The following is a 12,786-nucleotide window of genomic DNA, read 5'->3' as shown; positions in this document are numbered from 1 at the left end:
CCTCTGCCAGACTTGTTCGAATTTGTAATCATAACCCTCCAAAACTGTGAATGTGAGAACAAGGCCTCTCGTTTGCCTCCTGTTTCCCCATATAAATGCTATTGTGTTCCCACACGGGATGACATAACAATAATAAATAGGAAGTCCCTCTCTGTCTCTCAGAGATAATGGGCCTGGCACATTCTTTTCAGGTGCAATAAAAATGCAAATGAATGTTAATGTTTAGCTTGTGGTTTAATGATTTGCCGGTGGTTTAATTTCCCTCGGGAATACTGGCCGAGGCTTAGTTCTGCCATGTAATGTTAACAGCTAATTGTGCCCAGTTCGCCTTTAAGTGAATAGGCTGGCACCACTGCTGCTGAATACTGATGGGACCTGATAGAGTAGCACTGGACATCTTTATCTGGTGGAAGCTGAGGCCTCATCCACAAGCATATACACACACGCACACACACACACCACTTTTCAAGCATAAGCAAAAATGAATCCTTCCATGCAGTTATTCATTTGGACATAAGGCACTAAGGCCATTAACATAACAAACATGCACTCCAGCTTCATTTCACAGAAATGCTGATCAGCTGTAAAACAAAATCACCAGGGTTAATCAATACAGCCTTGTTATCCCAGGATACAGCGATAGCCATAGCACAGACGCTGTGATTCACACACTTGCTCTGCTTGTGATGCCCTGCCACATGTCCTCACACCATTGGCATTGAACCAAAATTGCCCACACAACCACAAAAAGACATGAACACACATACACACACTTCAGCCCATTGCCTCTGCTGCCTAGTTCTCTCCTGCCAGATCTTCTTTTCTAGCTCTCCTGTGCCTGGAGTGAGCGCCTGTGGTCCCACAGGCCATGATTAACGTGATTGGAGCTGCGTTCCTCTTTATGTTTGTGCATTCTCGAGAAGCCGTGGGGAAGTTGTGGTACAAGGGAGAGACCGATTCAGCATGTGGGTGCCTCCGCTGCCTTCCAGCCCACGCCACCTGCCGATTGTTTCTGGATTCTTAAAGGAAGGGGCTCTTTAGTGGGGTATTAATCTCACCCAGGGCTGGACTAACACATCCAAAAGGGGAGTCTGCAGATACACCCTGCCTCAACGTGAGAGCTCAGAAATATTTGCACACTTTTACCTGCACTGAGCAGCGCGTCTCACTGAGAGGGAGATGTGCTGACGGCCTGTAGGACAACACACACACACACATATGCTGTCCACATGCACACCTCCAGGTTCCATGTGGACACACACCTCTGCTTGTGCAAAGACAGTGTAACGATAAACTCCAAACTAATCAAAGGCACGGCACTCTACATACAGTGTATAACCAGGATTTTACATTCATCTTAAGCACAAGCAGGCATTAATAAGCAAACAGTTTAAGGAGGAAATATACTGACAGTGCTATAAAGGTGGCAGGGTGCCATGCACAGCTGTAACAACATACTGGAAAGTATTTGGTGTGTAATGTTTGTGTACCAGGGGAGCTGAGGCTCAGGGTAGAGACTGAGTCAGCACTTGGCCCTTCTCCTCCTTCTCCCTGCATTGTTGTCACCAGACATAAGAACTGACTTTACACACATTATAGCTCTCATATTTCAGCTTAAGGCCTTTCATATTCTGCCAGTGAAGTGAAAATGAGGTAAAGTCTGACTGCACGTCAAGAGTAAAGTTATACCAGACCGCTATCATAGTTAACTTGTGGGTAGTCTAGGCTGTGAGTTGGGACTGAAGGCTTTGATGCAGCAATATCTTTCAGTGTAATTTACAAGTTTAAAGTGTTTTAATGATGCTTAGTTGAGCAGGACCACTTTGAGATTTGAGATTTGAGTTAGTTGAGCAGGACCACTTTGAGATTTCAATCAAAATTGTGGAGTTTTGATCAAGTCAGTTCAGTCTAATGCCCCCAAAGAAGAGTGAAAGTACCCCTAATAGACATGAAATGGGTTCAGTGGGTGTGATTTTAAACATTCCAGTTTCATAAATACTGTTATTTTTTTGGGTGAGTTTTTAGTGACATTGGGCAAGATCAACATTTTAATAATTTAATGTATTCATTACTTTTAGACAACTATCTGAATTGTTTATCCATTACATTGTATTAATGAACTGTTATGGTTGAGTCCCCCTCACCAGGAGGGTGAGGGAGAACTGGGGTTGGACTCAAGATGGCTGACCCAGGTGCTAGTACAAAAAAGAGGTTTAATGGAATGAAAACAACAAAATGACAACATAACAGGGTCCATAATACATACAACCAGGGAAGGGCAGTGATGACTAAGGAGACCAGGATGGTAAACACACAAACTACCGACAGGAACTAGAATAGCAGAGCATGAGAACAGACAGGTGAACAAAAAGAACCAACGTACACAATGTAATCCACAGCACAGGGACTGTCAGCGTGGAAGACAAAGCACGTATTTCTGTGTTGCTAACCGCATAATAGCGTGATAAGGTCAAGCCAAAACGCACAGAGACTGTCAGCGTAGCATCTTACGCACGTCTAAAAATGCGGGTCAAACATAACATTTATCTTACTTTGGGTAAGTATTGTCCGTTACATGTCACAATACTCCAGCGACGACGGGGCGTCTGCCAGAGGTATAAATAAGGAAGCCAACAAATCACCGGAATACGCCTCAGGTGTGCGCACCGACCCACGAGTCACTAATTACCCGATGCGACACAGCTGAGGCGTTGATCCCGCAAAAAGGGAGCAGGAGAGGAAAAAAGAAAGAGAGGCAGGTCGCACCGAGCGGACCTGACATGAACTGTTTACCCTTTACTTTACGATTCCAACTATTAATCTAGTATGTTTGTCTGACATTGTCAAACACCAATCCATCACTTTAATTAAGCTAACAAGTGTTTATCCGTAGGTTTTAGATAATTAATTCAACATGTGGTGTTTAGTTGTTACAAATGACTTGGTTTTAGCTTAGCGATACTGTGCTGACACGGAGCAACATTTACACATTTATAACCCTATGTGAGTGTTTATTTTCCTGCCTAATGCAAATATATTAAACATCTCAGACTTTTTTTTTAATGAACAGACCTGCTCTACAGTCTTTTTTCTTACCACCTGGCAACTGCAGAGGTACCCTCAGGGATACAAACACCCCTGACTGGGAATCGCTGAGCTAGAGGTAAAACGTGACTCAATAACTAATAGATGTGGGGATGTACAATATAGTGTATGTAATTGTCCACAGTGGATATGGAGCACGGTGTCAGGTAAAGTTCAGGTTCTCTCAGTGTAATATCTAACTCTGGCTAATCAGTTCAGCTCGGTGTCCTGGTTCAGTAAATCCACTAGTTTACAAATCTCAGCATCACATTAATGAGATATGACAACAAAAAATTTAAATTTATGGTAAAACCTAAAACTGTCAGTGCAAAAACATAACGGTGACTAAATACCAAATTTAACTGAGGACATTAATCGTACTAAAATAGATGGTGTGTCTATCAGGGTCGAATTTGAAATGAGACATTGTTTGTGCATCAAAGTTAAACAGACACTTGTAAGACAAATTGATTTGACACTTCTCACTCACAGCGCTGTGATTGTTGAAGCATTCAGAGCTGTGAAAAGTTATTAAACACATTTCACAGACACTGATATGATTTTACAGACTGTTCAGATGCAAAGAAGACCGAGGAGCTGAGCCTAAAGGAACATGACGTTTTCTTCAAAGACAGATAGAAAACTGGTATAAGCAATGTGAACGTTTCAAATAAAAAGGTGCTATCAATCGCTATATAGTAGACAAGTGATAATCAGTCAGTAAACAAGACTAGAATCTCAGCCAACCTTGTTATATTTGAGTTTAGACAGAATGTGCTATGGCTGTGAAGTTCACAGTTTTCAGAAACATGCTAGTCAGGCTGGGGTAGTATTCAATAACCACAGGATTTGAACTGGTTATCATGTCTCCCCTGGTACACAGGTGAAGTGAAGAACACTGATTATGTCATGATGACATCACATGTCAAGGTTTGGGATATTTTAGTGAACAGCTGGTTTTTGTAGTTGACTTGTTAGAAGTGGGAGAGATGGGGAGATATAAAGGCAACAATGACTTTGACAAGAGCCAGCTCACTGATGTCTTGGTGCCAGATACCAGAGCACACCTTCAGAGGTCTTGTACAGGTCTCCGTGAGGGCGAAGCTGTACTAACATGGTCAGACAAACTACAGATTGGGCCTATAAGGACTTTTAAACACCACATTCTATTTTCTAGAATTCAAATTAAATGATTTGATGAATAATAACTTAAATGGCACGTTACAGCACTTATAAACATATTTGATTGCATGTTTGAAAGCTGAACTAACTTTTACAGCTTCTAAACAAAGTCTGATTGCTGTGCCTCCAGTAGCCTACATGTCTGAATGTATTATTAGGTAATAAAAATGCAGCAGAGATTTAATCAGTGCTCTTGTTTCCTTGGTGGAGCAACAGTTTGAATGTGACTTGATCTGCCTGATCTATTTTTGTGCACAAAGGGGAAGACAACAAAAAAGAGAAGTGATGTAAAGTGTGCTATTGACCAAAAAAAAAAGTTAGCGACACACAAAAGAGAAATGTGATATTAGATTTTAAGCACCCAACTGTGTCAAGTGTGCAACAATGCACAACTCATGTTCTCTGCAGTATATCTCCTCTAATCGTGGGCAGATCTATCATATTTCTGTCTCAACCTACTTCCCGCCTTCATTTTCAGCCGAGGGGTCACAGGGTGATGGATGTCTCCTCCACGAGCTCCTGTCCTCCTTACCCTTGGGCTCACTCTTCACACCCTCCATCCTTTTTTCTTTTTGTCTCCCTGTCTTTGTCGCTGTTTCTCTCCTCCCTTTTTCCTCAGTAACTGGTAAAAATAGAGCTTCATAAATCATGCATCTTCTCTCACAGCAGTGTGTAAGAAGCAGAGGAAAAGAAATAAATGGGGGGGAATGGAAAAGAGAGAGGGGTGTTGAGGATGAGATGTAGGGACGGGGTGGATGACATCAAACTCTAGAAAATGGGAAGGAAGTTGACAGGGGAATAGATTGGAGCAGCAGGGCTCCTGGCTGCCCTCTTCATCTCTCTGAACATTGGTTGATTCACGCTGGAGTTGCACCAGATGGAGGAAATGAATGTTAACACGCCAGTGGAGTGGGCTGGCAGATGACGAGTGGTCATCTTGACGTGTTTTGAGTCCACAGAAAAGAGATGTCTCTCTCACACCTTGAGGACTCTCAGCTAGAGTCGACCTGTCTGAGGTCTGCACTCTCACTGGATGGGAGGTTAAGTGAGAGATAGGAGCCACAGCTGCAGCTCTTACTCTGCAGATCCATTATGTTGCTGTACAAAACAAAGAAGTATCACTGAAAGACTACTTAAGGTTTCCTCGTCACAGCTCAGCGCACACATGTTGAAGCCAGGCCAGGATCCAAAGAACCAGTTGTTTGGCACATTTTTACCCTACAAGTCACATGTACTTTGCATTTTTGCTTAGCCTTTGCCAAAAAACACCATTTTCAGTAAAGGTCAAACTAGATACAGTGGAGAGTGTATCTGGTCACTTCACATTCTTGTCAGTCGTGTTCAGCCAGTGTATGAGCAAGAACCGCAGCATTTTTAATAAAAGAAACAACCAAATTCTCGCTTAACATTATTAAATTTAGTAGGACTTTTTTTGGCAGAAAAATCGTTGCCATGTTGCAGGGTGTCTTTTATATTAATGTCAAGAAGGCATGTCTTCTAACTAATGGCTGGACAGAGGGCAGATGATAAAAAGAGAAGAGAGAGACCAGGATGAAGGAAAGACAAACTGCTGCAGACAGTGAGGAACTTGCTGGATCAAGATGTACAGTGAAAGATAACCTGCTGTGGCATGGGCTGTCACCACTCGGCTGTCTAAGCAAGAACTGGACTGGAACATGCCCCAACCACGCAGTGGGTGAAGGGACTGTGAAAGGTGAGTTTAGTTCACACCGGCATCCTGTCTTGGTGGTCAGTATCCAAAGGCACGGAGTATAGGGGCACCTGTGGCTCAGGAGGTACAGCGGCCATCCCCTAACTGGAAGGTTTAATTCCTATTCTCCCCAGTCAAAGTGTCCTTGGGCAAAACACTGACCCCCAAGTTGCCCGTGACGGCCAGGTTAGCGCCTTGTAGGGACAGATCCACTATGGGGGTATGTGAGTTGGCGCCTCGGTTCTGTACCAGAGACAGATTCCTTGTGTCTGTACATACTTGGCCAATAAAAGTAATTATTGTTATTATGTTGTGGCTGTGCTATTTTGTGTTGCAATAACAAGAAAAAAAAAGATGCTATAGCCACAAGGCTTAGTGTTACTTAATTCCCCAACAAATAATTTCTGCAGTACTACCTGTGAAATGACTCATAATTATAATTTATGCATAATCATTCAGTTAAAAAGATATATTTCAAAGCTGCATCACCATGGTGATTACACATAGAGTCATACAGATAGATCTCTAATGTGGGTTCAGCCCATGCCTCTGCATCTGTCTGAATGTGATCAGTATCCTACGAGCAACACAAGTACTGCCCCATTTTTCACAGGAACTACCTTATTTTTCGATGAACAAAACCTTGAACCATGACAACATTTTTAATAATGTTGTACATGACGCATATTTATTTGACTTCACCGCAAAACAGCATCTTAGTGTGTAAACTGGTGATCAGTGTTTTGTAGCAGAAAACACACCAACGTGTGGGTGCACAGGTAAAATCCTAAAAATCTATTTGAAAACAATCAGCTCTTTTAGAAACATTGTTTTGCATTTCACTAGTTAAAATGATCAGACATGTCTTAAAGGTAACTGTCAAACCCACCGGCGAGAAGAGGGTTTGTGCTGTTCCTGCTTCACGCTGTGGTTCCATGTAACACCTGAGTGACCAAAAATAAACTCCATGAAATGTTCTCTCTACAAATGCGAACTGTGGTCCTCTGATCCCCATGCTTATTCAGGCAAATGCATCAACTGCTAATTTAAGGTGAAGCGATCAGGAGTTGTCTAATGTTGGTTGATCTCCTGTGACTCTCAGTGAGGCAAAATTAGCTTTTAGGGAAACAATGCCTCTGTCCCTTCAACGACACCACTGAGAATGTCTCAGTGAGATTATATTTAAACATTCACACACATACACGCACACACGCACGACCTTGATACAGAGCTAAACAATACACTGCCATAGCAGCTTTAATCCCACGTCCTGGAACCAGACTCACAGCCATAAGTCTTAAATAAGCCTACAGTTGGACCAGGATCACACACACAGACTGCACACAAAGAGATACACAAAGCAATCTCCCCTAAGTTAGCCATGGATGCAGCCACACCCTCAGAGTAAGTGAGGTCAAATTGTGTTTTAATAAATGATGGGTTCTGGGCGGAAACATGGTCACTGTGGGGATTTGGGTGTGAGAGTGAAAAGTTCATCTGATATAGCTACAGGAGCAAAAGCACATCCAGCTCTCTAAGTCTGACTGAAAAAGGCCTTTATATTTCATGAGCTCTTCCCCCTGACTTCACATGTGGGCTGCGAATAAGCTTGACGGTTTTATTGAAACCACACATAATGGGTCACCGCTGCTGAGGAGTGAGAGACGGGTTTTAGTGAGACGTGCTGGGAGCATCTGTCTGGCAGCATGAAAACATACATGCATCGCTGGTTTGTTGTGAAATGTTGTTATTGCTGTAGGTTAGTTGTAGCTGTGTTTGATTGTGTATTTGTGATTTTGTATTACAAGGTGATAGTTTCTTTGTTGCAGTGAAGAAATGTTGCCTGGATCACTTCGGTGAAATACAAATGTACCCTACCTCAGTAAGAGAATCTCGTCCTATTTCAAATACTGGTTGCAAGAATGCAACACTTCTTTCATTTCTTTTTCTTTGTGTTTTCCTGATGGACAGTTTCTGACCATGACACTGGCACTGCACCATAAAATTCAGCCACCTCATTCATTTCTGTGAGATTGTGCTAGCTCGGCAATGGTGCTGAGATGGTGCTCACCCAGGACACAGGGTCATTTGGCACAAAAGTCGAATGTGGCTGTAATGCAGGATCTCCTGGCAAAGGACTGGTTTGATCAATCAAATATGTTCAGCCGCAGTTAAATTTGAGATATGAGTGGCAAATAAATATTGGGAAAGTAGTAATTGTAAAGAGTGTGGTGGAGTGATGCAGCAGTTTAATGGGTGACTGACTGTGCAAATGTGCACCCAATCTGCAGAAGCCAACAGGAGCGCAGCCATAGTTTGAGGTATAGCTCTGAGGTGACTTTGGCGTTGCGGCCACATGTATCATACACAACTATGTGACACACCCACTGCAACCCCTCCCCTCACATCAGTGCAGCCTCTTGGACCGAGGTTGTGTTTTAATGTACTCAGTCTGAACGCCCACAAAGTGTTGCATTTACAGTTACTCAGTTCACTTAAACTTTGTGGCTTTTTCATTTTTAACAGGTTACACTATCTTAGAAAGACAACATGTTAAATGACCATAGAATGATATAATTATCTTCATGCCATTCATGTGTGCAAGCAGTCAGTTGACTCAGCTGGAGAGCCACTGTAATGCTTATCATCTATAGGCCCACAAACACATGAAAGGTGCTACACAAACAAATTTTGATTGATTGAAAATGACTGCTTCCCTGATTGAGAGTCAGAAAATCCTGTCTCATAGTATCATAGTCCTCGAGGAACACACCTACACCACTGTAGCTCCCTGCATTTCTAAGCACTATTTTCTGTCTGACAGCCATTTACTGTGTGTGTGGGTTTGTGTTTGTGTACTGCACTCACCAGAGCACTGAGGCGGCTGCGGGCATTCACAGCATGCTTCAGAGCCAGTTTGATCATAGAAGGCAGTCTGAGAATAACAGCCTCCATGTCCTGCTCTCCCCTCATGGCACTGGCCAGCTTTCCCAGTCCGTCTACATAGCTTCTCCAGTGAGGCTGCACCTCTGCTGCTCCCCCCAGGCAGCCATGCATCACTGTCTGACAGAAGCCTCTACAGGCTGGTGGCCCTAGCATGCCCTGGCAGTGTGGGCAGTACCACAGCCTCAGCAGGGCCCGGCTACAGTCCCGACTTGGCCGCAGGTGGTCTGTTGTATTGACAACCTCAATGCCCAGGTTCAGCGCCTGCAGGAAGACTCGTGTAGCCAGAAGAGAGCGAGACAGACGGGTCATCATCAGTTTGGGATAAGAGCCAAATGCTCCTGAGTCCTTCCAGGCTCCTTTAACACACTCCTCAGACACAGAGGACACACTGCCCCCCAGCAGACGGCGGTATGTGAGGGGGAAGAGGCGACCATAGAGCACTGCCACCATATGGTCCACTGTGGAGTCTGAGCCCAGGATGTAGAATGACATGTCCAGGAAGAGCTGCCCCACTGAGCTCTGAGCCCCACCTCCAAGACCTGGGAACTCTGACTTCAGCATGGCCAGGGTGGAGTTACGGGCATGACGCAGCACCAGGTCAAAGGCCTCTGCAAGAAAGCAACAAAGCAACAGATGAAGAGTGAGAAGAGGTGAAAGCAAGGTTGATTTTCTGAAAGTTGTAGCAGAAGATGATGATTCGCCCCAGTTATCACAACAACTGTGCCAATTTAGATCCAGAACCTGAAACACTTAAAAAGATGCAGCTCCCCCAGAACACCCATCCCATCCTTAGCAAGCCTGAGAAAAGTTCCCACACACATCCTCTCCACCTCTACCCATACTTTCTCAATCTGTTGCTGTCTCTAGTCACACATGCATAGGAGGAATACACACTTTTACACAAATCCTCAATAATACATGATGACTTGAACTATAAAGAGATCAAAACATCTGCAACAGAATTTCAGGTTTGATCTGTCAGTGCTATAAAAGAGCAGACTAAAAAGAGTATTTTTCTTAATATACTAGTCAGCTGAGAGAGGCATGACCACGGGAATGGCTTCAAGGAAAAAGCGCCCAGTGCATATGGAAGGAGGGAGGGAAGGGCACGTGGCCAACGTGAGGAGGGAAAATAATCAGCAGTGTTTTAAGGCCCAAAGGGAAGACTTATCAACAAGGTGGCACAAGAAGCCAGGGCTCTGTCATCGACCCAGAAGCAAAATGAGTGGGGACCCAACAACAGAGGGGATTTAGCTACAGTGCAGCTCGGTTACTGAACTGAGCAGGGGAGCTGAGAGTCAGTGAAATGAGGGCTGCTGAAATCCCATTTATACTGTGGCTAGTCCACTACATCACTTTGTTGAGAGTGATAGCTACAGCTGCTTTGTTTGGGTGGGGGCATTGGGGCAGCACTGGTTAAAGGACATTAGAGGAAGTTATTGGTTTTTGTGCTACAACAGTTCACTATTTGTTCTTTGTTATTTGATTTTTCTTGCTTGGATAGTTTAATTTTTTTCTCTTCATGCTCCTCTGAGGTCAAATGACACTCGCCAGCCCAGGCACATCCCTGTCTCTTTGGATGGCACTGTGAAGTGATGCGACAGCTCTGCCTCTTTTGTGTCTGACATATAATGTGTTTTTCAGTGCGCAATTTCAGGCCACATAGGAGGTCTGTATGAGAATATGATCATCTCTGTTGAAAGGAAATGAACATCTCTGTCTTGCTGTTACAGCTACTGCTGCTGCACATTTCAACTATGTAACCTCAGAAAAAAGAATTGGTACAGTTGTCCTTTTATTACTTAAAGAAGGAATTCATAAAACAGAAGCCTCCTTTACTAACTAAACTTTGGTCAGTTCAGAGTACTCCTGGGTTTTGCTGCTGCAGCCCCTCCTGCTCTGGTATGAACAGTAGTTTAAGGTGCCTAATATAAACAAACCTTACATAGATATGTAAGGTCATATGTCCAGATGATCCTCAGCAAGTGTAACTCACTCTAAATGATATTGATATGTTTCTTGTGTGTTAAAAATGAAGTCCAAGAAAGACTGAGATCCTTTTAGTCAAAAACATCTCACGCAGGGTTTCTGTCTCTCCCACATCCCCCGATGAAGACTTTTGGCTTGGTTCTGCTGAATGTCTATTACAGATCACATCCTATAATCTTTTTTGATGGTAAAAAATGTTATCTGGAAAAATGATTTAAATTACAGAGGAGCAGAGTGAATATTTTATTCTCCGTCTCCCCCTGTAATGTGAATCCTGTCTAAAGTATTCAGACCCAACATGCAGCAAATTTCAGAGATATTACAGTGTATCAGTAGATGTGGACTTGGATTGTGGCACATTCACTCTGGGTGATATGATTTGAGTTAAAATGTTTCAACCTGAGTGAAGATTTTGTGATTATTTGGAGGGTTTATGGTTCTAGGTCATGAATTCACAGATTTGGGATGAAAAGAAGAGTAAAATAACCAAGCATCTGGTAAACTCTGAAATCTACCACACAAACACAACACAAGCGCTGTACACACTGCACCCACACTGTTGGTGTTGCTTTTTTGCTTTTGGGGTGAATATGAAACATGGCGGAAAACAGCATGTATGCTCAGTGAAACAGCTGCTGGGTGAATAAAGGTTAAGAAAAACATTTGGGGATGTTTGGGTGAGTGTGAGAGGATGCTCGGGAGCGGCACACATCTGTTTAGATTTTCAGGCGGCGGCTGTCCTGCTGCGTTTCTGAAGAACTTCCCTCTGTGATCAATGAGCAGGCAGAGGTGCAGATTGCCAATCCAGACAAGGAGACAGACTGGGAGGAGGGATGACATGCCCCCCCACACACAGAAAGACAAAGTCTTCTGTTCCTGGTGATAAACAAGTAGAAGCCACTTCTGTTCAGTTCCTTATCAAAAAGTGAGCGCGCTGAGAAAATGCACATCCCTGTCAAAGTATTTGTTTGTCCTTTTCTTGGTTTCTATGAAAACATCTTTCATCAAACTTGTAATTCAGCCACTACCTGTAGTATCTCTTACACCACAAAGAAGAGAGCCACTTTGTAATGGTAAAGAGAAAGACTAGAGAGCTCTTCATATCGTAAATGCAATTCAATGGCTGTAAGTACCAGGGGTCATGATAAGAACCACTGCAAACCCATTTCCTGTGCGTGCTGCTCCCTCTCTTTCATCAGTAAAAGCCTGTGCGGGATCAGGTATCCTCTAATGGAGGGGAGAGGGGCTGTGTGTCAGGGCCCTGTGACATTCTGGATACGCCTATAGGAGGTCAAGAGTGCACATTACCAGAGCAGGAGCTCACAGAAGCATATTGGGTCACATTTAAAATTAGCAGTAGCATTTATTTTGTCGTTGTCACGGATGGAGGCAGAGGGCTGGATGCGGGAAAAGTGTTTGTCCTCTGAGACTGAAGGCTTTTTACAGACTGATCAGCAGAACAAGGCAAAGGGGAATGTTTCTGCCTCTCCATCTTTTTCACCAGACAGATAATGTTTACACCAAGAATACGGGGCCTCTCAGCTTCCTTTGGGTATTAAAATATGGAAATCAGATCCACTAAATAAAGTCTCATTTTCAACAGGTTCTCTGTCACATCATCAGTCAGGATACCATAAATCTGCAGTGTTACGCTGTGAATGCTTTATCATAATATCATCTTTCTCTGCATGTCATGTCATGAATCAGAGGCACCAATTAAATAGTAATCAAGAGCTGCAGATTTCAGGTTATCTAAAGTGTAAAAGAAATCTAATAAATTTGTATCATGAAGAGGTTACTTAATTCTGACATTTAAAGCCCTGAGTGACTCCAGCTCTGACATAAAACGGGCTTTTCACATAATCTGTGAATGG

At 43.4% G+C, this 12,786-nt stretch overlaps 1 protein-coding gene across 1 annotated transcript in view; it reads right to left on the bottom strand.

Annotated features, from left to right (window-relative positions):
• gpc3 (glypican 3) overlaps positions 1-12,786 on the bottom strand; it is a 106,167-nt gene that overhangs the window by 33,727 nt on the left and 59,654 nt on the right. The window contains exon 3 of the mRNA XM_020595550.1: positions 8,846-9,531. Within this exon, the coding sequence (XP_020451206.1) occupies positions 8,846-9,531 (686 nt within the window). The remainder of the gene's footprint in view (positions 1-8,845; positions 9,532-12,786) is intronic.

Source organism: Monopterus albus, unplaced genomic scaffold, assembly GCF_001952655.1.
Source record: "Monopterus albus unplaced genomic scaffold, M_albus_1.0 scaffold27.1, whole genome shotgun sequence".
NCBI classification, from domain to species: Eukaryota; Metazoa; Chordata; class Actinopteri; order Synbranchiformes; family Synbranchidae; genus Monopterus; species Monopterus albus.
This window is presented reverse-complemented; position numbering and strand designations above follow the sequence as displayed.